The 26,625-nt window shown below is 50.0% G+C and overlaps 2 protein-coding genes across 5 annotated transcripts in view; both read right to left on the bottom strand.

The window, feature by feature from the left end:
- Nucleotides 1-221: 221 nt before the first annotated feature.
- On the bottom strand, nt 222-13,939 carry LOC129711097 (gamma-interferon-inducible lysosomal thiol reductase-like). Its single transcript, XM_055658489.1, has 7 exons — nt 13,743-13,939; nt 12,016-12,195; nt 8,136-8,210; nt 6,700-6,795; nt 4,701-4,853; nt 2,067-2,135; nt 222-683 (listed from the first exon to the last, which is right to left on the bottom strand). Exons 1-7 carry the CDS (start codon nt 13,866-13,868, stop codon nt 615-617), a joined length of 768 nt encoding a protein of 255 aa, XP_055514464.1. The 5' UTR covers nt 13,869-13,939; the 3' UTR covers nt 222-614.
- A 9,946-nt stretch (nt 13,940-23,885) lies between these two features.
- The window catches only part of LOC129711095 (microtubule-associated serine/threonine-protein kinase 3-like), a 76,923-nt gene continuing 74,183 nt past the window's right edge, over nt 23,886-26,625 (bottom strand). For all 4 annotated transcript variants that reach the window (XM_055658484.1, XM_055658485.1, XM_055658487.1 and 1 more), the window contains one exon: nt 23,886-25,701. In XM_055658484.1, the coding sequence (XP_055514459.1) occupies nt 24,338-25,701 (1,364 nt within the window). In that variant the 3' untranslated portion in view covers nt 23,886-24,337. The remainder of the gene's footprint in view (nt 25,702-26,625) is intronic.

Here is a 26,625-nt window from a genome sequence, read left to right as displayed (position 1 = left end):
TTTTTTTTAAACTGAAGGGCATTGACTGGTATCTAACATATATACAACTTAGAACAGTACAGCACAGGATCAGGCCCTTCAGCCCACTATGTCTGTGCCGAACATGATGCCACGATCAACTAATCTCGTCTGCCTGCATCTGATCCATATCCACGGGCCTCTCCCTGTCAATTGGCCATGAAAATACACATATATTAGAAATAAATATACAAGCATAGCAATTCTTTTGTTAAAATAAGTGCATTTATTTTTTAAATTCAGTGCATGGAAGTCCTCTGCATTCATTCCCTGTTCGATAAAAAAAATTTGCATGAAAGCTTTTACATTCCTCATGTACATTAATTAGTTTTGAATCTCAAACGACAATTTTAAAGAAAACGCCGTTATTTTCAAACAGACGCTAGTGATCTGTTTACTGATTTTACCAAAGGAGTCGGGGATATAAAAATTGCAAGGGTTAGTAGATCATCGGTCAGATCACTGCTGCTCACGGTGGCTCCGCAGTTGCAGCAGTGCATGTTAGTCGCAAATACTCTCGCATTTCATCGAAGCAGATTCCCAGAGTCGCAGGTGGAGCTGAAGATGAGCCGGTGCCCCTGGACTGAGCGGGGTCACTACACAGCCTTGCAGCGTGCGATCGATCTCCCACCCTCGGATAATAGACAAGCCTGTGGCTTGTCCCCCTGTGGGTACAAATCAAACCCCCGTCAGCAAACCGCAACATTGTCGTAGCAACGAATCAGTAGCAGGTCACAACCCACTCAAGGGCAACGATTGAAAGGTCATTTGGGGTCACCAACTAAAACTGGCATTTCATCCGTGTCCAAATCACATACTAATTTAATTTAAATTATTATTTGGGGTGACATAGTTTTTTTTTTTTTAATCTAAAATAATTTTCAATAATATGTGCGATACAAAATAAATTAAAACAAAACCACCACCATAATACAAAATCACCCAATTATCTAGAAACATAGAAAATAGGTGCAGGAGTACCTATATGGTTATATGGGAGTAGGCCAATTTCTACACAGAGGGCCAATTAACCTACAAACCCGCACGTCTGTGGGATGTTGACAGATACCCACGTGGTCACAGAGAGAACTTGCAAATTGGTTTTCTGGATTAGATATTTAAAGGGAAGCGGTGGAGAGGGGTTAAGATTTAATAGGAACCCGAGGGGTGACTTCTTTTTACACACGTGGTGGTAGGCATATGGAACGAGCTGCTGGAAGAGGCAGTTGAGGCAGGTGCTATCATAACATTTAAGACACATTAGGGCAGAATGGGATGGGTTTAGAGGGTTATGGGACAGGCACGGGCCAGGTGGGACTATTGTAGATGGGGCGCATTGGTCAGAGTGGACAAGTTGGGGCCCAAGGGCTTGTTTGCACACTGTATGACTCTACCACGATGTTTTAGCGACATTCAGACATGTACATGGATCAGACAGGTTTAGAGGGATATAGAGACATGGAAACATCGAAAATAGGTGCACGAGTAGGCCATTCGGCCCCTCGAGCCTGCACCGCCATTCAATATGATCATGGCTGATCACCCAACTCAGTATCCTGTACCTGCCTCCTTTCCATACCCCCTGATCCCTTTATCTAAACATATATTCTTGAAACAACTCAAGGATGCATTCCACCCACCGCGGTGCCCAGCGGTCCCGGAAATCCCCCATGGCGCCCGTGGACAGCGTGTAGTCCCTCTCTAATATCACCCGGGTGCGGACATAATCCCCCCGAAAAGGGGCAGGCAGCCGACTCGGGCAGAGCCCTCTTCTGCCTGGCGCCGTGACTCGCGGGTGGCCAGCATGGCCAGGCCCAGGAGCACGCGGGGGTGGCGCCCGTTTGGTGGTGAGTAGTCGCCCAGAGAGTCGTACCTTATTCTGGTCGCCGCTGGATTCCCAACATTTCGAAAGTTTCCAGCGACCTGCTGCCACTATGACGGGTGCCAGCAAGTGGCTGAAATAAAATCATGTAAGTGGGACAGGCCCAAGAGTCCATGTCTTGGCCCGTCAGTGTTTGAGACATGATCGCAGTTAGTCATTTACTCACCTTGTAAATGCTACACACCAGGTTAAAGAGAGAGTGCACAGCCTGGCTCTCTAACTCGTCACTATGTTTCTGCAAAGTCAATGGAGATTTACCAAAATCAGAGCCAGCTTCAGATAACGTTATTCAGATAATGATTGAATTATTTTCCTGCTCCTCAACAAATGGAATGAAGGAGTGAACTTAAATATATCACAGCAGCAAGGTCTGTTCTGAACCTGCTGTGTTAATGACATGGTGGACACAAACGGCTGGAGTAACTCAGCGGGTGAGGCAGCATCTCTGAAGAGAAGGAACGGGTGACGTTTCAGATCGAGACCCTTCTTCAGACTCAATGACATGCCTGCAGACTTCACCAATGGCCAGATCTGATAGTGTGTACACAATGTTATACCTCTGTACGTAACAAGAAACCGAGAGGGTAACAAGTATCTAATAACGATTGTTTTGCTGAGTAACCTAAATGGATCCAATTGCCAGAATTATTTGATTAACATACATCTTGATAAGTCGTCAGCTTTAGTTTAAGTTTAGAGATACAGCATAGAAACAGGCCCTTCGGCCCACCGAGTCCACGCCGACCAGCGATCTATCCTACACACTAGGGGCAATTTACAGAAGCCAATTTACCTGCACGTCTTTGGAGTGTGGGAGGAAACCGGAGCACCCAGGGAAAAACCACGCGGTCACAGGTGGAGAACGTGCAAACTCCGCACAGACAGACAGACCCCGTAGTCAGGATTGAACCTGGGTGTCTGGTTCTGTATGGCAGCAACTCTACCGCTGCGCCACTGTGCCGCCCAGCCACTGGGGAGGGGGGGGGGGGGGTGGCAGTGTGTGTGCACCCGTTTAAGTTGGTGCTAACAAGCAACCCACATGCTACAAGCATTATCCAACGCTCTCCTTCCTACTGGAGCATTGGGTAAACATTAATAATCATGGATACTTCAATAACTGTTGATCTACAACCAGCAAAACAGAGAGCTAATTGTGTTCAGTCACTGCGCTGAGTAACATGTGGTGCCTGTGATAAGCTGCTTGTTCCCCAATCGTCACTGTATCGCTGGTTGGTGACCAAGTAAATGATACCATCTAGAACATAGAACAGTTCAGCACAGGAACAGGCCCTTCAGGCACAACATTTGCACCAAACTTGATGCCTGGTCTCATCTGCCTGTACATGATCCATATCCCTATATTCCCTGCACTTCCACGCGCCCGTCTGAAACACTCTTAAACACCACGACCATATCTGCCTCCACCACCCCCCCCCCCCCTCTCCCTGACAATGCATTCCAGGCCCCTGCCACTCTCTGCGTTGCCCCCCGCACATCTCCATTAAACTTTCCCCCTCTCTCCTTATAGCTACGCCCTCTAGTATTGGACATCTCCACTCTGGGGGGAAAAATGTTCTGACTGTCTACCCCATCTGTGCCTCTCATAACTCTGTATACTTCTGTAAAGTCTCCCCTCAACCTCCGACGGTCCAGAGAATTAGGTGTTCAATGTAGTGACTGAATGTAATTAACTCTCTGTCCTCCAGGAAACAAAGTTCAACAAAAGCCACCATGGACGACGTCAAAACAGGATCGCGGTGGATTCTGATCTTAGTCTGTCAGTCGACTCGGGCAGAACCCTCGAGTCCCCGCTGTCTGGGTCCTTGAACGGCCATCTTGGCCAGGCCCAGGAGCGAAACGACAGGACATTCCCCCATCCGCCCACTGACCTTTCCCCTCCCCCCTCCCCCCCCCCCCTCCCCCCTCCCCCCCTCCCCACCACCACGGACATTCTGGGCCTAAGGGCCTGTTTCTGTGCTGTACTGGCATACATTCTTAAAGAAGGGAGTTCTCGTGTTACTTTGTGAGAAAAAATTCCCCTGGCCTTTTTAAACGGGTGACCCGTTTTAGTTCTAGAAAATAGGGGGGAAATATCTGTACACACCCATCCTGCCAAGTCCCCTCATGTTCAAGTCTGTTTCAATCAAATCATCTTATGTTCATGTGATAGGAGCAGAATTAGGCCATTCAGCCCATCAAGTCTACTGTACCATTCAATCATGGCTGATCTATCTCCCTCCTCCCATTCTCCTGCCTTCTCCTCATAACCCCTGACACCCGTACTAATCAAGAATCCGTCAATCTCCATCTAAAAAATACCCAATGACTTGGCCTCCACTGCTTCTGTGGCAATGAATTCCACAGATTCACCACCCTCCGGCTAAAGAAATCTCTCCTCATCTCTAAAAGGTGCGTCTTTTTATTCTAAGAGAATGGGCTCTGGTGCTGGATTCTCCCACTAGTGGAAACATCCTCTCCACATCCACTCTATATCCAGGCCTTTCGTTATTCGGTAAATTTCAATGAGGTGGCCCCTCACCCTTCTAAACTCTGGCGACTACAGGCCCACTCTTAAGGTCATAAGTGATAGGAGTAGAATGAGGCCATTCGGCCCTTCGAGTCTACTCTGCCATTCGATCGTGGCTGATCTATCTTCCCCTCTCAACCCCATTCTCCTGCCTTCTCCCCATAACCCCCGACACCCGTACAAGCCCAGTGCCGTTGAATGCTCATCATATGTTAACCCACCCATTCCAGGGGCCCTTGCGTAGTAGGTGCAGCGGTGGGTTTAATGACTTACCCCGTTGACCAGGATCCAGGGCACGTACTGGTGCGGTGGGTCTAACGCTGCCGTCCGCTCTGCGTTGCGGTGCATCAGCTGACTCCCCAGGTCACCGTGGACACATTTCTCAATCTCACCCCAGGTGACGTTGGGCTCGTAGACTTTCAGGCACTGCGGAGATGACGGAACATGACGGAACAGAGGCGTCAAAACCGAACCGCAAAAGAGACGCCGTTCCCCCGCGGGTTTGCAAACGCTTCCCCCTCGCCCGGAACATTTACCGGGATGTGGCCAGTACTCAAGGGCTGGAGCTACAGGGAGAAGTTGAGCAGGCTGGGACTCTATTCCTTGGAGGATGAGAGGTGATCTTATAGAGGCGTACAAAATCTTGAGAGGAATAGATCAGGTAGACGCACATAGTTTCTCGGCCAGAGTAGGGGAATCGAGAACCAGAGGATTAAGGTGGGGGGGGGAAGATTTAATAGGAACCCGAGGGGTAACCTTTGCACACCAAGTGTGGTGGGTTTATGGAACGAGCTGCCGGAGGAGGTAGTTGAGGTAGTTTCAGAAACATTTAGACAGGTACACTGATAGGGTAGGTTTAGAAGGATATGGGCCAAATGCAGGCAGGTGGGAATGGTTGGCCGGTATGGGCAGGTTGGACTGAAGGGCCTGTTTCCACGCTGCATGACTCTAGTGGCCCAGGGTTCAGTAACAGGGTCCCAGGTCCAGCCCCATCCCCATGTTCCACAGCTATCTCCATTACAACTGGTGTCACATGGTCTCACAGGGTGGCACGGTGCCACAGTGGTTTAGTCGCTGCCTCAACGCACCCGAGGCCCAGTTTCAATCCTGACCGCGGGTGCCGTCTGTCTGTACAGATTCTTTTTGTTCTCCCCGTGACCTGCGTGGGTTTTTTCCGGGATCTCCGGTTTCCTCCCACACTCCAAAGACGTACAGGTTTGCAGGTTCATTGGCTTGGTATCATTGTACATTGTCCCTAGTGTGTAGGACAGTGTTAGCGTGCAGGGATCGCTGGTCGGCACAGACTCGGTGGGCCGAAGGGCCTGTTTCCGCGGTGCATCTCTAAACTAAACCAAGGGGAACTGAACCAGCAAGGACGTGGGAAGTGGAAGCAACAGTGGCCGCAACACTCGTGTGAACAGGGAAGTGGGAATACCAAGAAATGAAAAGAGGAAGGGAGAAGATATCACAAAATGCCCCAGGACCTGGTTCCTGCAGTATTAAACCCCCAATACTCCCTTGACATTGAAAGCTGTTAGTATAGGGCGGCACGGTGGCGCAGCGGTAGATTTGCTGCCTCACAGCGCCAGAGACCCGGGTTCGATCCTGACTACGGGTGCTGTCTGTACGGAGTTTGTACGTTGTCCCCTGTGACTGCGTGGGCTTTCTCCGGGATCTCTGGTTTCCTCCCACACTCCAACGATGTACAAGTTTGTAGGTTAATTGGCTTCAGTAAATTGGGCCTAGTGTGTAGGGTAGGGCCAGTGTAGAGGTGATTGTTGGGCGGTGCGGACTTAATAGGCCGAAGGGTTTAGTAGGCCGAAGTGCCTGTTTCCACGCTGTATCACTAACATCTAAAAGCATTGACAATGTAAAGCCTGGGATCAGAGGGGACAATTATAACAGGATGGGAGAGGCAGTGGGGTAGATATTGGAGACCCTCGGACTTTATCTTGCACTACACGCTATTCCCTTTAACATGTATCTGTACACTGTGGATGGCACGGTTGTAATCAGTCTTCCTGCTGACTGGTTAACGCACAACAAAAAGCTTAACGCTGTACCTTGGTACACGTGACAATAAACTAAACTGAACACTTGGATGGACGGTTCGAACTCCTGTGTCAGGAATCACCACACACCCTGGTGCAGAACGATTGATCAGCCGGAGTGTACATGGATGGAGATGCCTGCTCTGTGCCTTGCTTGGGATGGGGGGGGAACTGGTGGAGCGCCCACGTGACCAGGGGGTAACGGAGTTGGCAACACTCACCTGCTGCGCGGCTGGTATCACGTCCGCTGCCGACTCCATGCAGAAGATGATGGGGAAGTAGCGGAAGGGGTCCTGGAGTGTGTGCATCAAGCAGGCCTGCGGAAACCCAAATAACACCCGTGCAGCAATGCAGTAGTGACATGCGGACGCAACAACCCGGACACACGCAGTTGGCATGCACGGAATCCAGCTGCTCCCGGGACGGGGCGGAGGGGGGGGAGGAGGGACAAGGTAGTCCCGAGGCATGAGACGCGATCTAACAACTTAAACATTAATGCAAGAGAAGTTATCAAATTCAAAGTCATCACAAAGTTAAATACAAAGTGCCGTCTTAGAGCCAACAGAATATGGAGCATTCATTGGAGATTCTTCAAGCAGTTAATAAAGTGATGTCTGTGACATCCATTAAGATGGAAAATAGAGAATGGCTTTGTGGAACAGCGATCTGATAGTGTGTGTGTGTGTGTGTGTGTGTGTGTGTGTGTGTGTGTGTGTGTGTGTGTGTGTGTGTGTGTGTGTGTGTGTTACAAAGCACAGTACACATACACAATTATACATGTATGTGTGCGTGTGTGTATGTGTGTGTGTACATACGCATGTGTATATGTATATATGCACACATATGTATACACACATGTGTGTTTACTCCCACATATATATATATACACACACACACACACACACACACACACACACACATATACTGTTTTGAGGGACAGAAGTTTAGGGGTAACATGAGGGGGAACTTCTTTACTCAGAGAGTGATAGCTGTGTGGAATGAGCTTCCAGTGGAAGTGGTGGAGGCAGGTTCGATTTTATCATTTAAAAATAAATTGGATAGGTATATGGACGGGAAAGGAATAGAGGGTTATGGTCTGAGTGCAGGTAGACGGAACTAGGAGAGAATACGTGTTCGGCACGGACTAGAAGGGCCGAGATGGCCTGTTTCCATGCTGTAATTGTTATCTGGTTATCTTGTTTATTATAATGTTTACAGTGTACAATGTTTACAAATCCTGTTGTGCTGCCGCGGGTAAGAATGTTATTGTTCAGTCTGGGAGATATGACGATCTTGAAGGGGCTGTCCCACTTGGCGATTTTTTCGGCGGGCTGCCGGCGTCATATCAGGGTCGATCAAAAGATTTTGTACATTTCAATATCCAGCGGCGACAAAAAAAAATGTTGCGACACTTGAAAAAACACCGCGCGTCAATACGTCATCAGGCCGAATCACCGCCGGCAATTTTTCGGTGACCTGATCCGTCAGTCGAGGATGCCGGCAGTCGCCGAAAAAAATCGGCAAGTGGGACAGGGCCTTGACTCCCGTAAGACAAGGCAGTTTTGCAGGGGAGCCTGTGGGAGGAGGCCCGAGACGCCGGACATGGAGTCGAGGGACAATCACAGGCCACTGGTCCCTGGCACGATGCGGTACCCACCTCGATCATGTTTCCCTCGCACTCCTCCTGGCCGTGCTGGCAGCTGAACACCCACTTCCCACTCTCATTTTTCTCCTGCGAGAGACAGAATCAAAACGTCACCAGATGAACGAGCGGAGGCGCCACCACAGCCCGGGTGTGGATCACGTTCAAACCAATCTCCACCCTATAAAGGGGCTGTGGGGATAAAAATAAGTCTCCCCCTTCCAAATCTAGTGCCGACCTCGTTAATCGAACTGAGTTCAACGCAGGAGATGTGTCGGAAAAGAACTGCAGATGCTGGTTTTAATCGAAGATAGACACAAAATGCTGGAGTAACTCAGCGGGACAGGCAGCCTGTCCCGCTGAGTTATTCCAGCATTTTGTGTATTTCTTCAACACAGGAGATGATCTTCTAAATACACAATATTTATCCCAGGAGGGCAATTGATCTGGCAACAGTCATAAGGAAGATTGTTCCCGATGTTGGGGAAGTCCAGGACAAGGGGTCACAGTTTAAGGATAAGAGGGAAGTCCTTCAGGACTGAGATGAGAAAAACATTTTTCACACAGAGAGTGGTGAAAATCACTGGAATTCTCTGCCACAGAGGGTAGTTGAGGCCACAGTTCATTGGCTACATTTAAGAGGGAGTTAGATGTGGCCCTTGCGGCTAAAGGGATCAGAGGGTATGGAGAGAAGGCAGGTGCAGGATACTGAGTTGGATGATCAGCCATGATCATATTGAATGGCGGTGCAGGCTCGAAGGGCCGAATGGCCTACTCCTGCACCTATTTTCTATGTTTCTATGTTAAAACGCAAAAATAATGAAACATGAAATTAAAGTGACGAGCGGAAAGGATTGGGGATGTGCAAAGATGGGGTGGGGTGGGGGGGCGGGGGGGTAGGGGAGGAGGGGGAGTCAGTCTACCCCATGGCAGAAGGGGGAGGAGTTGCACAGTTTGCTCGCGCTGGGAAGAAGGATCTCCTGTGGCGATCTGTCCGGCATCTTGGTGGAACCACCCTATAGATAAGAATTGTGTACAAAATCATGAGAGGAATAGATCGGGACAACACATGGAGTCTTTTGCCCAGAGTAGGGGAATCAAGAACCAGAGGACATAGGTAAAAAAGTGAGGGGGGAGGGTAGATTTAATAGGAACCCGAGGAGTAACATTTTCACACAAAGGATGGTGGGTGTATGGAATGAGCTGCTGGAGAAGGTAGTTGAGGCTGGGGCTATCATTATGTTTAAGAGACATTTAGACAAACATAGAAACATAGAAACATAGAAATTAGGTGCAGGAGTAGGCCATTCGGCCCTTCGAGCCTGCACCGCCATTCAATATGATCATGGCTGATCATCCAACTCAGTATCCCGTACCTGCCTTTGTACATGGATTGGGCAGGTTTAGAGGGATATGGGCAAAAACGCAGGCAGGTGGGACTAGTAGAGATGGGACATGTTGGACATGTTGGGCTGAAGGGCCTGCTTTCACACTCTATGACTACACCTTCTCTAATTATAAGCATATGGAAGGGGCTTACTGGGGACTGGGGTCACGGTGGAGGTGGCCCTGGAGACAGGTGAGGGGCAAAATGGAATAAACATAGAAACATAGAAATTAGGTGCAGGAGTGGGCCATTCGGCTCTTCGAGCCTGCACCGCCATTCAATATGATCATGGCTGATCATCCAACTCAGTATCCCGTACCTGCCTTCTCTCCATACCCTCTGATCCCCCTAGCCACAAGGGCAACATCTAACTCCCTCTTAAATATAGCCAATGAACTGGCCTCAACTACCCTCTGTGGCAGAGAGTTCCAGAGATTCACCACTCTCTGTGTGAAAAAAGTTCTTCTCATCTCGGTTTAAAAGGATTTCCCCCTTATCCTTAAGCTGTGACCCCTTGTCCTGGACTTCCCTAACATCGGAAACAATCTTCCTGCATCTAGCCTGTCCAACCCCTTAAGAATTTTGTAAGTTTCTATAAGATCCCCTCTCAATCTCCTAAATTCTAGAGAGTATAAACCAAGTCTATCCAGTCTTTCTTCATAAGACAGTCCTGACATCCCATAAAGGTGGGATGGAGGGAGTTGGGACTGTTGGGAAAGGCGAGGGGTAGTTCCCTACAGCCCCTCTATTCCCTCCATTCCCCCCCCCCCTCCCCCCCTCCACACAAGACGACATCTTATTTGGTTTGGGGCACCAGTACAGCTGGCGTCCTGGATTCTCACAGTGCCCCATAGTTTGAAACAGGGCTCTCCAGAGAAAGCTCAGAGATTTTAATGAGTGCGCGGGGAAAGAGACCGCAGAGAGAGAGAGAGAGAGAGAGAGAGAGAGATAGAGAAAATGGAAGTTGGGGTGAATAGAAATATGAAAGAAAAGCAGAAGTGGTTACGTGTGGGTTGAATGCAGGCGGTGACTCAGAGCTTGCTGAATCGGCCCGACTCCAGCACCTCCTCTCAGCAAGTGACCAGACTTCTTCAATCACCACAGAAAAATCCGATCAAGTCCTTCCTCAAGATAGACATCCTCCTCACATCCATGTGGGAACCGACCAGGTCACTCAGTGCCTGGAACCGAGTCTATAAATCAATAAGATTAACGGTAGACACGAAATGCTGGAGTAACTCAGCGGGACAGGCAGCATCTCTGGAGAGAAGGAATGGGCGAGACCCATCTTCAGTCCCGACCCGACCCTTGAAACGTCACCTATTCCTTCTCTCCAGAGATGCTGCCTCACCTCACCCGCTGAGTTACTCCAGCATTTTGTGTCGACCTTCGGTTTTAACCAGCATCTGCAGTTCTTTCTCACACACTCAATAAGGTTAGTTTGGTTTAGTTTAGCTTCGAGATGCAGTGCAGAAACTGACCCTTCAGCCCATCCAGTTCTCGCCAACCAGCGATCATCCCGTACACTAACACTATCCCACACACGGGGGGGGGGGCAATTTACAATCTGCGCCGGCCAAATAACCTACAAACCTGCACGTCTGGAGCGAAACTGGAGCCCCCCCCCGAGGAAAAGTCACGCCATCATGGAGAAAACATACAAGCTGCGTATAAACACACCCGTAGTCAGGATCGAACCTGGGTCTCTGGCGCTGTAAGGCAGCAACTCTACCGCTGCACCACCGTGGCCCCCCTGTGTGTGTGGTGTGCGTGTGGGGTGTGGTGGGTGTGGTGTGCGTGTGGGGTGTGGTGGGGTGTGTGTGGTGTGTGTGGGGTGTGTGTGGATGTAGGTGTGTGTGGTGTGTGTGTGTGTGTGTGTTCAAGTTCAAGTGAGTTTATTGTCATGTGTCCCTGTATAGGACAATGAAATTCTTGCTTTGCTTCAGCACACAGAAAATAGTAGGCATTGACTACAAAACAGATCAGTGTGTCCATATACCATGATATAAATACATACACAGATGAATAAATAAACTGATAAAGTGCACATAACAAAAAGTGGTTATTAATAATCAGAGTTTTGTCCGAGCCAGGTTTAATAACCTGATGGCTGTGGGGAAGTAGCTATTCCTGAACCTGGTCGTTGCAGTCTTCAGGCTCCTGTACCTTCTACCTGAAGGTAGCAGGGAGATGAGTGTGTGGCCAGGATGGTGTGGGTCTTTGGTGATACTGCCAGCCTTTTTGAGGCAGCGACTGCGATAAATCCTCTCGATGGAAGTGTGTAGGTGTGTGTGTGTGTAGGTGCGTGTAGGTGTGTGTGTAGTGCGTCTGCGTGTGTGTGTGTGGTGCGTGTGTGGTATAGTGCGTGTGTTGTAGTGCTAGTTTGCGGTGGTCAGCACGGACTCGGTGGGCCGAAGGGCCTGTTTCTGCACTGTATCTCTAAACTACAAACTAACAAAACCTAAACCACACTAAGACCGCTCCCCTCGGGCTGGTGGCGGCGTTTACCATGGCGTTTCCGTATGGTACCAGGGTGACGTTCATCACATCGTTCAGCATCAGCCAAGTGGGGAAGAGCTGCAGCACGAGGAAGCCACGACATGCTCCGCAGAGACTCTCGTAGTAGAGGCTGATCTCGACAGGTGCGGCCCGCCTCAGCGGCTTGGACTCCACACACTGGTGTAGCACCTGCAACAGAGATCGGCACCGGTCAGTGACTGAGCCCACTACAGGTCCCACCATCACACAGCACTGATCCAGACCCCCCCCCCCTCAGCCCACCACGTCCACACAGAACATCCCGTACCCTTCCATTTACCAGCCTCTTCCGGCCGCTCATCATGAAGTTCACAAGTCACCGTAGCAGGATCTGACCATTCGGCCCATCGAGTCTACTCTGCAGTTCAATCGGGGCCTGATTGATCTTTCCCTCTCAACCCCATTCTCCTGCTTTCACCCCATAACCTTGGACACCCTTACTAATCTGTTAATCTCCGATTTAAAAATACCCAATGACTTGGCCTCCACAGCCGGATGTAACAATGAATTCCACACATTCACCACCCTCTAACGAAAGATAGCAGACTGAAAACTGTCACACCCAGGTTCAGGATCAACTCCTGCAACCATCAAGCTGTTAAACAGGACAATGTCCAAATGGGCTCTGAACCTGTATAGACTTGGGGGCATTATTTTTGAATTTTGCATTATTATTGTCTGAAGAAGGGCCTCAACCCAAAAAGTCACCCATTCCTTCTCTCCAGTGATGCTGCCTGACCCGCTGAGTTATTCCGGCACTTTGGGTCTATCTTCACTATTGTCTATTTATTTGCCTTTTTAAAAAAAATATCTACTGAACTAATTTTTTTGTTTATTGTGGGTTTTACAGAGATCTACGTTTACATAGAACTGTCGTGCTGCTGCAAGTAAGTATTTATTTGTTCCGTTACGGGACATCTGCCAATAAAACATTCTTGACCCTACCCATGAGTTCCTGGTGAAAAGTGTTTCCTCGTCTCCGTTCTAAATGGCTTACACCTTATTCTTAAACTGTGGCCCCTGGTTCTGGACTCCCCCAACATCGCAAACATGTTTCCTGCATCTAGCGTGTCCAAACCATTAATAATGTTATATGTTTCACACGAGCACAGAAACTAGAAGTAGGCATAGACCATTCAAAGCACAACAACATGCCTATCAATGGAGGAACTAAATCGGGTAGACGCACAAAGTCTCTGCCCAGAGTGGGGGAAATCGAGAACCAGAGGACATAGGTTTAAGTTTGGGGGGGGGGGGGGGGGGGGGGAGAAGAGTTTAGTAGATACCTGAAGGGGTAACATTTTCACACAAAGCGTGGTGGGTGTATGGAACAAGCTGCCAGAGGAGGTAGTTAAGTACATTGAGACAGGCACATGGATAGGACAGATTTAGAGGGATATGGGCCAAACACAAGCAGGTGGGACTAGTGTAGCTGGGACATGTTGGGCGATGGGGGCAGGTTGGGCTGAAGGGCCTGTTTCCACACTGTATGACTCTATATGTATAAGAAGGAACTGATGCTGGTTTACACCAAAGATAGAGACACAAAATGCTGGAGTAACTCAGCGGGTCGGGCAGCATCTCTGGAGAAAGGGGATGACTATAAAAAAAAGACATGCATTTCAAACTGCTTCAGAGTAATTGTTAAGCTAAGCCAGAGGGTGGTAGCGATCGGGTTTAAAGGTTGAGAACCGTACCAGGCAGTCTCTGGCGATTTGGAGGTTGCTACACCACTGGGTGGGTGGGAATGGACAGGGGGTCTCTCCTCTCACCTGGCCCACCGCCCAGAACAGCAGGCAACTCACAGCCGCTTCCACCCTCATCCTGCACGGCCGCTGAATAGCCCGCAAAGCAATCTCCCCCGGCACAACCAAAGTCAGAGGACTTCCTCTCCCACTCACATGACCAGAATTGTTACTTGCAGGAAGAAATGTTAACCCTTTAGACGCTGCGGGTCACAACTTAGCACATGAGTCATTCTGGACTTTCCCCGACAGGGAACCGAACCAAGTCAATACAGGTGCACAGGAAATGTGTAACAAGGAAGGAACTGCAGATGCTGGTTTAACCCGAAGATAGGCACAACATCATGAGAGGAATAGATATAAAGGCACCTTTAAATGCATTTCGTTGTCTCTGTACTGTACACTGACAATGACAAGTAAAATTGAATCTGAATCTGAATCTGATATCTACAAACCCTCTGTCTCTTTGAATGAACAGAGGACATAGGTTCAAGGTGAAGGGGAAAAGATTTAATAGGGATCCGAGGGGTAACTTTATCCACACAGAGGGTGGTGGGTGTATGGAACAAGGAGGTAGTTGAGGCTGGGATTATCCCAACGTTTAAGGAACAGTTGGACATAGAAACATAGAAAATAGGTGCAGGATTAGGCCATTCGGCCCTTCGACCCTGCACCGCCATTCAATATGATCATGGCTGATCATCCAACTCAGTATCCTGTACCTGCCTTCTCTCCATACCCCCTGATCCCTTTAGCCACATCTAACTCCCTCTTAAATATAGCAGGACAGATACGTGGATAGGACAGGTTTGGAGGGTTATGAAACAAACGCAGGCAAGTGGGACTAGGGTAGCTGGGACATTGTTGGCCAGTGTGGGCGAGTTGGGCTGAATGGCCTCTTTCCACACTGTATCAAGAGGATTTAAGAGAGAGTTTGATAGAGCTCTAGGGGCTAGTGGAGTCAAGAGATATGGGGAGAAGGCAGGCACGGGTTATTGATAGGGGACGATCAGCCATGATCATCAATGAATGGTGGTGCTGGCTTGAAGGGCCGACTAGCCTCCTCCTGCACCTATTTTCGATGTTTCTATGACTATGACTGTGCTGAAGTAACTCAGCGGGACAGACGGCATCTCTGGAGAGAAGGAATGGGACACTGAAGAAGGGTCTCGACATGAAACGTCACCCATTCCTTCTCTCCAGAGATGCTGCCTGTCCCGCTGAGTTACTCCAGCGCTCTAGGTACATAGGAAAGGTCTCTGCTCCACTGAGCCTGTGCTCTGTGAGGAAAGGTTACAATCTTTCATGTTTTCAGTTTCTATCAAAACTTGCTTTCAATTCTCATTCAAAATTCTGCTGTTTTGATACAAGTCACAGAGTTATGCCGCCGAATCAGGCATCCAAACCTCGAGCGGAAGAGATTACTGATTCAACGTTGATTCAACCTCAGCCTGAGGATGGGGTCTCGACCCGAAACATCATCCATTCCTTCTCTCCACAGATGCTGCCTGACCCACTGAGTTACTCCAGCATTTTGTGTCTATCTTTGATTTAAAGCCGCATTCTGCAGTTCCTTCCTGCACATGATTCAGTGAAACTTTGCTGTCACATGGACCTCGGTGTTTTGTTTTGCATACAACCCGGTAAAACCCATACAGCAGACCTCACTCTCACCTAGACAGTACACAAGTGTCGCCATGTGTCTGGCGACGATAAAGCTACACAGTTTCACCGAACAGCCCTATCCTCTGCCTTCTGCTGCACCAGGCTCAGCAGCATCCACGCAGACAGACATGCTGAGGGTCTGCAAATCCTTTTACACGGAATTGTATGACAGAAAGGCCACAGACGTCACCGCCCTCCCAGAACTTCCTGTCCTCCATCACGGAGGTCTTGGAGGACAGCAAGCGGGAGAGTCTGGACCAACCACTGACCCTAGAGGAGCTGACTGGCTCCATCCGCTCCTTTGACTCGAGTAAAACTCCCGGAAGCGATGGCTTACTGGCCGAGTTGTATTCGGCTCTGTGGGACTGGGTGGGCCCGGACCTGCTGGAAGTGTACAATGAAATGCTTCTAGCCGGCAGCATGTCAGACTCCATGAGGAAGGGCAGCATCACCCTAATCTACAAGCAGAAGGGGGAGAGGAAGGATATAAAGAATTGGAGACCCATAACATTGTTGAATGTAGATTACAAGATCCTGTCTAAGGCCATCGTCAACTGGGTCAAGTCTGCTCTGGGACGGGTGATCCACCCAGACCAAACCTGTGCTGTACCTGGCAGGAAAATCTCAGACAGCCTAGCGCTGCTGAGAGATACCATCGCCAACGTGCAGGACAGACGGGTGGATGCCTGCCTAGTCAGCTTGGACCAGGAGAAGGCCTTCGACAGGATATCGCACACGTACATGAGGGACGTGCTCTCCAAAATGGGTTTTGGGGAGGGAATCCGAAATTGGATCAAACTGCTCTACACCAATATCCGTAGAGCAGTCCAAATCAATGGGTGGGAATCAGACAGTTTCCCTGTAAGGTCTGGAGTCAGGCAGGGTTGCCCTCTCTCTCCTGTCTTGTTTGTCTGCTGTATTGAACCTTTTGCCGAGTCCATCAGGAAGGATGCGAGCATAAGAGGAGTGACATTGCCAGGCAGTGGGGGCATTCAAGTAAAGACCTCCCTGTACATGGACGATGTCGCCGTCTTCTGCTCGGATCCAAGGTCGGTCCGCAGATTGATCAGCATCTGCGACCAGTTTGAGTCGGCCACGGGAGCCAGGGTGAACCGCAGGAAGAGCGAGGCCATGCAACTGGCCCGACCGATCTTCCATCCCCTTCACCATCAAGCCTGACTTCTTGAAGGTGTTGAGGATCTGGTTCGGGGGGGCTGAGGCGAGTAACAAGAATTGGCTGGAGCGGATAGCCAAGGTGGGGAGGAAGCTGGAGCTGTGGAGGCAACGCTCCTTCTCCATAACCGGGAAAAATCATCGGGGCCGTCTTCCAGTTCATCTGGGGGTCGAGGATGGACCGGGTCCGACGGGCCACAATGCACGAGTCAGCAGACAACGGGGGTAAAAGCGTGCCCAACGTCACCCTCACCCTGATGGCCACCTTTGTGTGTGGCTGCATCAGGCGGAGTGTAGAGCCAAGGCACGTGGGCACTAAGTGTCACTACCTGCTGAGGTTCTACCTGTCCCCGGTGTTGCGAAGGATGGGCCTGGCGCAGATGCCACGCAATGTACCAGTCAGCTGGACATTGCCGCCCCATCTGTCGTCTGTGGAAAGGTTCTTTTGGACCAACACCTTTGACCACATGTCCATCGGGCAGTGGTCAGCACGGAATGTCCTGCAGGCACTGCAGGGAAAGGACTCGATGGATCCGGTGGCATGGTTCCCAGAGCAGACTGCCCAGTTGTCTGGCAAAATGCCTCATCGCCAGAACTCACCAACAAGCACCAAGACCTGACTTGGCTGGCGGTGAGGGGAGCCCTCCCAGTTAGATCCTTCCTGCACCGTGGGAACCTCACTACCAGCGCACGCTGCCCCCGGGACGGTTGCTATGGAGCGGAGACGGTTGCCCGCCTCTTTGCAGAGTGTGGGTTTGCAAAAAGAGTCTGGAGAGGTCTGCAAGGGTCCCTGGAACGATTTATGCTGAACAGCTCTGTCACAGAGGACTCTGTGATTTACAGACTGTTCCCAGGGACACATTCAGAGACTGACATCGAGTGCTGCTGGAGGGCCATCAACTCGGCGAAAGACGCTCTTTGGTCTGCCCGAGCGTTGCTCACCACCCAGCCGAGCGAGATGTCCGTCAGGGAATGTTGCCGACTGGCCCACTGCAGACTGCAGGAGTACGTGCTAAGGGACTCGCTGAAGCTTGGTGCTGCCAACGCCAAGGCTCGGTGGGGGAGGGCCACAGTCTAGGGTCCTTCCGCTGCTGGACATAGGGGGGCACGGTATGGTGGAGACGCCCCTCAAATTAAATTAAGGGAAGGTATCCCACACCAGGGGGCCACATGAGTGGCACGGGTGGGGGACATTTTTTGTGGAACTTAAAAGACTTATAAACGGTATTGAACAATCTCTATAGCCGACGAAAATGTCAGATGGAATTTTCGCACTGTGTACACATTGTATATATTTATTACTTGGACAGGGGCCACAGAGTGGCACGGGTGGGGGACAGGGGCCACAGAGTGGCACGGGTGGGGGACTGTTTGGTGAAATTTGACAAATGTAAAAATATTGTACTGGAAAAATTTGTATAGTCTCCGAAAATGTCGGATGAATTTTGTTTGTTTGAATGGTTCAGGAATTGTATATATTTATCAATTGAATAAAGTCTATTTTGAAATGAAAAAAAAGGCACCTCACCACCGCAGCTCCCCCCCCCCCCCTTTATTCTCCGACCCCGCTGGATAGCTCTCGACAGCCCCCCCGATGGCCCTCACTATGTCACGCCCCTCCCCCCTCTCCCTCGGCTCCCCTCGCTCACCAATATAATTTTTGGAAAAACTAGAATGTTGAATGGGACTGGTGACTTTGCCCCCCCTCTCTCTCTACCCCCCTCCCAATATGTCTGCGAGTTGGGGGCTATGCGTGAGTGTATAGGGTGGGGATGGGGTAAAAGGAGCTAATGAGTAATTTTAATATAATATCAAAGGGGGTGGTTAGTGTGTGTGTGTGTGTGACGAACGTTGAGGGGACGGGACCCAACGGGTCCCACTTGGTCTATTATATCTCTATAATGATAAAACTCTGATCTTGTATGTGGATGTGTGTGTGTGTGTTTATTTGTTTGTGTGTTGTCACATTTTCTTGAAAAAACGACACACTAACAGTAACATTTTTACATATTCCGGTAGAGATTTACCCCCTGGAGTCCAAAATCCCCTTATCTGAAAAGTTTGCTTTATTTATCCAGTTATTAATGAAAATGTTCACAAATCCGATAAAACGTTGAAATCAAAAAGCCTGTCTTTCGCTGATGACGTCACAATGGATCTGCCGTCTGTGAGTGACGTCACCCCTCCCCCCCCCCAAACTCTCCCTCCTCCCCGTTATTCAAAAATCGGGCCGTCGACTTAACACCAAAGATTATAGTTGAAGACTGCGGCGACCCAACCCGCGGTCCTTTAGTTGACACTCGCTCGCCCGCGGCTCAGGTCCGGTCCTCGGCTCGGCACAGGCCTCCCCTCCCTCTCTGGTTAGTGTGTGTGTGTGGGGTGGGGCGGGGGGGGGGGGCGGTTAGTGTGTGTGTGTGTGTGTTGGGACAGGCCCCCACCCCCTACAACCACGTGTTGAGGGGACGGGACCCAACGGGTCTGCTCTTGGTCTAGTAATACATACAATTGTTTGTACCTCTTCAAAATGTTCCTTCTCCAGTCATTGATCCAAATCGATGAAAGCTGCTTGCATTTTGTTACCGAGCCAAAGCCTGCCACAACAGTGACTGATCCGTGAGCCCTCTGACCACTCTACATATCCCACAGCTGATGGAGAGTAGCAGTTTACAAGAAGCCAAGGTTTATTTAAAAAAAAAAACTTCACAAAGAAGTAATGTGAACAAATGCAACACTTGGGAGAGTAAAGGTTTCAACATCGAACAATAAGAAATTGCACAAAAATAAAGCTGCCACATGGTTAAAATGATTATTTGCTGTTGTAATTTGCTCGTTTAAAACTTTGTCTACTTAACACAGTCACAGGTTTACAAACTGGTCAAAGCTGCAAAGCCCAAGACCAAAGGGAACCTTTTTTCTAGGACACACCCAGACTTTTGCATCTTGTTCTTCATCCACTGCGTTTAGGAGAGTCGTAGAGTGATACAGCGTGGAAACAGGCCCTTTGGCCCAACATGATCCCATCTACACTAAGCCCCACCTGTCTGCTCTTGGCCCATATCCCTCTAAACCTAAGATTGACACCAAATGCTGGAAAATCTCAGCAGGACAAGGCGGCATCTCTGGGTGGAAGGAACGGGTGACATTTCGGTTTGAGACCCTTCTTCAAGGTAGATAAGAGGAGTTTCCGTGAACATTCGTCTAATTGCAGCTGTCACATTTCTGTAAGGTATAAGTGGATGATGAGCACTCTGCATCATAGTGGCAGAGCGGTGGTCATTTTATTTGTTTGCAGGTTAGGACGTTTGTTTGTAAAGCCAGAAGTTATTGCTCATCTTTAACTGCCCTTGAGGGATGGCAACAAGCTTTGTTGAAAGTTGTAACCCTTCCAGTGAAGGTCTCCCTTACTACTGAAGATAAGACACAAAAGAGCAACTTAGCGGGAAAGGCAGCATCTCTGGAGAGAAGGAATGGGTGGCGTTTTGGGTCAAGACACTTCTTCCCGTCCCGCAGAGTTGCTCCAGCTTTTTTTGTCAATCTTTGGTGTAAACCAGCATCTTCTACACTCTCGGGTCTGCAGTTCCAGGGTTTGGACCTGGTGGCAATGAATGCATTGTGGTCTGTTTACCAGTCAGGATGGGGTGTAACTTGGAGAGGAGCCAGTGGGAGGTGGTGCTCCCCTGTCTATGCTGCCTGATACAGCTTTGGAAAGTGGTCTTGGCATCTTTCTGCAGTGCACGGTTTGTTACCCACAGTTGTGCACTAGTGTATTCAGTGTGACGTATGAAGTCTCATTGAGATGGGCTGCTTCCATTCTGGGCAGTGTAGGAAGGAACTGCAGATGCTGATACACTACCAAAGATAGACACAAAGTGCTGGGATAGCTCAACGGGTCATGCAGCATCTTTAGAAAAAAGGATGGTTGACATTTTGTGTCGGGACCCTCCTTCAAACTGACACTTGTAGTTTAATTTAGTTCAGATACAGCCCGGAAACAGGCCCTGGAGTCTGCTCCAACCACCATTCCCCGTACACTAGCACTATCCTGCACACCGGGGACATTTTACAATTTTTACCAAAGCCAATTAACCGACAAACCTCGATGTCTTTGGAGTGTGGGAGGAAACCGGAGCACCCAGAGAAAACCCACGCAGTCACAGAGAGAACATGCAAACTCCGTACAGACAGCACCCGTAGTCGGGGTCGAATTTGGGTCTCTGGCGCTGTAAGGCAGAAACTCTACCACTGCGCCACCGTGCCGCCCCTGATTAGCAGATTTGTGATTGGCACTTTACGCTGGGTTAATGGACATTAAGAGGCTGGGTCATTTATCCCCTTGTAGAGTGGCCGTTCAAACCTTTCACTGGGTTGAGTAGATGCCAGGGCAGTCATATTGCACTGGTTGGTTGTATTTCTGAAGCACATATCTGTTGTATTATAGCCAGGATGATATCAGGGCTTATGCCCTGGGGGCTGCAGTGGCACTTTGGTCAGGTCAACTGAATTGACACAAGTCCAGCTTCTGTGATGGTGTGGATCGTAACCTGTGAAGGCCAAGCTGGACCATCCACTTGGCAAATCAGGTCCTGTACGGTCTAGGAATAATGTGGCTCGTCAACTCATTGAATTAATTGAATGTAATGGCATTTACGCGGCACGGTGGCGCAGCGGTAGAGTTGCTGTCTTACAGCGCCAGGTACCCACCCGGGTTCCATCCTGACCACGGGTGCATTTCTGTACGGAGTTTGTACGTTCTCCCCGTGACCTGCATGAGTTTCCTTCGCGATCTCCGTTTTCCTCCCACACTCCAAAGACATACAGGGTTGTCGATTAATTGGCTTGGTATAGTTGTAAATTGTCCCTTGTGTGTGTGTAGGATAGTGTTAGTGTGTGGAGATCGCTGGTTGGCGCAGAATTGGTGGGGCCAAAGGGCCCATTTCCACTCTGTATCTCTAAACTAAAGTAAACTAGAATCAGGCCATTCGGCCCGCGTCAACCACCTATCCATCACCCGTTCAGTCCTACGTTGCCTGTTCTATTCTCTTTTCGTAACTTAGTCGGCGCCCGAATGGTAGTGACTCTTGTGTACTGCCCAGGCGAGGTCTGCTGTGCGATTTTACCGGGTTATACGCAAAACAAAGCATTTCACTGTACCTAGGTACATGTGACAACAAAGTTGAATTATTGAATCCCATTTCACATCTCACTCCCTACACGCTAGAGACAATTTTTATATTTGCCAATTAATCTACAAACCCGCACGTCACTGGGACGTGGGGGGAAAACAGGATCACTCGGAAGGAACAGGGAGAAGGTACAAATCTCACAGACTGCACCCGAGGTTAGGTCTGACCCCCGGGTCTCTGACACCTCGACCAGCCGTGCCGCCCCTAGACGCTGATGGATGGTTTCAGCCGGATGCAAGTCCAGCACTAGTGCGTTGACCAACTTCAGCAGGCAGCTAACTAACGCGTGAAGAAGCAGAGGCCAGCAGGAGGGGTTTGCAGGTGGTCAGGGGGCCTGTGGCCACACAGTATGTACAGGTTTTTGACAATGATTCAGAGAGACACGATTGACAAGGTAACGGAGCATAACTTGTATTGAATAACGATTTGTCAATAACTAGCACAGACACACAACTCACCCCCACAGTCCCCACTTTGGTCCCACACCTTCCATTGGTCAACGTTAGCTGTGAATTAAAATTCAATCCCGACATTGTTCCGGTTAACAGCAATAATAAAAAAATGGTGGAATTCTTTGCCACAAAAGGCTGTGGAGGCCAAGTCAGTGGATATTTTTAAGGCAGAGATTTATAGATTCTTGATTAGTATGGGTGTCAGAGGTTATAGGGAGAAGACAGAAGACAGAAGGGCTCGATCCTGACCACGGTTGCTGTCCGTACAGTTTGTGTGTTTGTCTGTTCTCCCTGTGACCGCCTGGGTTTTCTCCGGGGGGGTCCAGTTTCCTCCCACATCCCAAACTTGTGCAGGTTTGTAGGTTAATTGGCCTCTGTAAATTGTTCCTGGTGTGTGGGATAGAACTAGTGTATGGGTGATCGCTGGTTGGCGCGGACTCAGTGGGCCTAAGGGCCTGTGTCCTCGCTGTGTCTCTAAACTGCACTAAAGCAAATACATCGACACTGACAACTCAAAACACTGTCGTCCACTCAGTAAAACAGGCGTAAGAAATGCCCTCTGTTCAAAGGATCGTTACAAAACGAGCAAAGCCCAGAACAACATTGCAACAGGCTGAACTGAGCACTAAGTGAAAATGGCATCTGGTTCATCTTCACTGCTTTGGAAATCCGGTTTGACCTTTATGGGAATGTCACTTCTACAACAAAGAAGCTTTCAATCATTCAGTACAATGGTCCCGTGTAAGTACAGCAGGGAATGAACAACGGAATGAGGTTTCCCCGACAAGGCTGCATAGGACAACTCCCAGAGGTACAGAGTGCAAACTCCTAAAGTACAAGGTAGAAATAAGGAACAGCAGACGCTGGTTTACCAAAAAAAAAAAACAACAACAAAAAAATGACAGAGTGCTGGAGTAACTCAGCAGGTCAGGCAGCATCTCTGGAGAACATGGATAGGTGACGTTTTGGGCCGGGACCCTTCCTCAGACTGATTGTAGCGGGGCGGGGGTGGGGGGAGGGTGAGAAAGCAGGAAGAGAGGAGTGGCAGGTTACGAACTCTCTTGCCTCCAAAATATTTTGTGCTTTGGGGGATATTAGAGGTATAAACGGGTCCTGTAGAAACGTCCTACAACCAAATCTCACCCGCTGACATTTCACTTTCTACTGCAAGGTGCAACAGGGTAGAACTGTTTGCTTTACCTCACATGGTCAGAGATACTGAGAGCGTTCCTGTGTAATAGTGAACTGGCAACCGTTTTATTCCCTGTCCGTTCAGGAGCTTTGGAACAATCGTGGTGGGGGGAGGTGGGGGAGAAAGAGACCTTCTCCCTTTGCCTTGGTGGCACCTGGAACACATGGCTCGAGGAATCACGTCGCAAAGAGCCAGTGGCAACATATGAACTCATGTTTACCACTTTCGGCTCAGTCTGTGCGAAGAATTCTCTTGACTCTTTCTTGCAGAGTTTCAGTCTCTGCGATGGGCACGTTTGCCATCGCCTGCGCTGCAGTGCCTCAAACCCATCCGTCAGTCACCGAGCGACATCACTGGCGTTGTTGCAAGTGTCGTCACTTGTACATGAGTGCCCAGCAGAAGCCTCGCACGCTGCACCCTCGCACATTCATTCATTCATTCATTCACAGCAGCATGTGGTCATTTCCAGGCAAATTCTTTTTTTCCTGCATCGGGTTTTTTTTTTTAAAACTGTTTCGGTAAAATAATCGTTTTATAAAAAAAACTGCTCCCACCTTCACTAATCCTTCATTCCCTCGAGCTCACATACATTCAGTGCACGTGTACACATCTGCGCGGTGACACATGCGTACGCACATATATACACACATACACGTATACACACACCCACATGTACACCAACCCACATGTATACATATATATAGACGCATACATGTATACACACATGTATGCACACAAACGTGTCCACACACACACACACACATGTATACACACCCACAGGTATCCACACACACACACACACACCCCCAACTCACACAGTTTAATCCACCTTGACAATAGTATTTTCAATCGGGCTGCTGCGTGCATTTTAAAACTCAGTATCTAACACTTTCTTTCTTTTTGCTTCCTTTTTGGCTTCCGGCTTGTGGATTCTGGACCCAGCTTGTAGCTTGTGCCTGCCTGCTGTTCCCCGGCCCTGCTTGGCGGTGTTTCAGTGTTCAAGCAGACGGCGCTCTCCTGTCTGCACGTCACCGCTTCCTCCGTCTCCGCGACGGACTCGCATGCAGCGGCACCCACCGACAGCGCCGCCGGAGCGAGGCCTTCATCCGCGCCCGAGGGATCTCTGCCCTGACGGTGCAGTGGACCTGACGGGTGATCCCCAATGCGGAGATGTCCGTGACCAACAGGAGGCGACGGTGCAAGAGAGGACGTCTCTTGTCCATTTGGTCCTTCAAGTAGTGGCTCCCCCGTCTCCCTGCTGCTGCTGCCTGCAGCTTGTACGTCTACGTGTTGGCACGGGCTCTGGGACCGTCGGCTCGTCTGCTGCTGCCAGTCCCCGCTTTCCTGCTTCCAACTTTTCACCTCTGACCTGTGAACTTCGACTCCTGGCCCCATGTCTGGCCTCCAGTCGACGTGATCCCGGCACGTGTTGGCCACAGGGCCAGAGACCAAGTCAAATGCTGCGTCCAGCCACGCCACGTCACATGGAGGGTAGTTGACTCCCAATGCTTCCTTTCTGCTGCCTCTCTCGTCCCTCCTCCTTTCCTGCTCAGCCCCCGTGACTGGAATGCCACCTCCGACGTTCACTTCCGCCAGTGTTTCCTGCCTCGGGAGCGAGTTGCACCTTTCGAGCAGGTTTGGCCGTCTGGTGGGCCTGCAGTCGCCACATTTCCCGTGTTTCCGCACCCACCCCTCTCGAGGGTCCGGGCTTTCCGCAGCCTCTCCCGATGCCTGTGGGTCGGCGGGAGGCTCGAGGGCCGGCAGTTGTGCCAGAGTGCGAGAATCGCTCTGTGAAGGTTCGACCCATCCTGGTTCCCCCACGGGCAGCTCCGGTTGCCTCCGCGAGCCGCACGGCTTCTTCTCGCCCAGAGAGAGGGCCGACAGCCTCTCCCCCAGCTGCAGCTGCCTCAGCAGCGGTGAGCGCGGCATCTCGCCGCTGCGCGGACGCACCAGGTGCCTGACGATGGTGGGCGGCGAGAGCGTCTTGCCGGAGTAGGCCTGGATGTTCTTGGACGAGCAGGAGAGGGGGGAGGGCGAGCGGTGTGGCGAGGCGGCTTGGGGCGTTGGCGACGGGGTGCAGGCCAGAGGCGAGGGTGGGATGTTGCTGGTGGACTTCCGGCGGCCGGCCTTGTAACGCTGGTTATTGGCCTTGGAGGCGAGTCCGTGCAAGGAACACGGCCGGAGGTTCCCGGCCGGAGAGCTGGGAGCACTGTGTCCTGGAGATACGCTCTGTGGCGAGGTGGTCCCTAGGGAAAAGAAGACAGAACTCCCAAATCAGTTCTCTGCTTGTTTTATCTCTATACTTATAAAACTATGTGTGTGTGTGTGTGTGTGTGTGTGTGTGTGTGTGTGTGTGTGTGTGTGTGTGTGTGTGTGTGTGTGTGTGTGTGTGTGTGTGTGTGTGTGTGTGTGTGCGCGAGATGTGTGTGTGTCTATGTGTGTGGTAACGATAACATTTTTACATATTCCGGTAGATATTTTTCCCGTGGAGTCCGAAATCGCCTTATCTGAAAATTCCATGCGTTATTTCACGAGTTATTACTGAAAATGTTCAAAAATCAGATAACTCTTTGAAATAAAAACGACTGACTTTCGCTGGATCTGCGTGCCTGCCGCCTTGCTCGCGCTGTGAGTGACATCAACCCCTCGCCCCCCCTCTCCCCCCCCCCCCCGTTATTCAAAAGACGCTGCCGGGCCTCCCTGCCTGCACATGATCCATATCCCCTGGGGCTCCATCCCTGCACATCCATGTCCCTATCCAAAAGCTTTTCACTGTACCTCGATACATGTGATAATTAAATAAACTAAATTAAGTCTCTAAAATTGCCACTATCATATCTGCCTCGACCACTGCCTCGAGCAGCGCATTCTATCCCCTTTTTGTAAAAAAATACAAACTTCTGGTCGTCACTAGATTAGACAATAGACAATAGGTGCAGGAGTAGACCATTTGGCCCTTCGAGCCAGCATAGCCATTCAATGTGACCATGGCTGATCATCCCCAATCAGTACCCCGTTCCTGCCTTCTCCCCATATCCCCTGATTCCGCTATTTTTAAGAGCCCTATCTAGCTCTCTCTTGAAAGCATCCAGAGAACCTGCCTCCACTGCCCTCCGAGGCAGAGAATTCCACAGACTCACCACTCTCTGTGAGAAAAATTGTTTCCTCGT

Source organism: Leucoraja erinacea, chromosome 29, assembly GCF_028641065.1.
Source record: "Leucoraja erinacea ecotype New England chromosome 29, Leri_hhj_1, whole genome shotgun sequence".
NCBI classification, from domain to species: domain Eukaryota; kingdom Metazoa; phylum Chordata; class Chondrichthyes; order Rajiformes; family Rajidae; genus Leucoraja; species Leucoraja erinaceus.
Note: the sequence above shows the minus strand (reverse complement) of the source record. Positions and strands in the feature narration are given on the sequence as shown.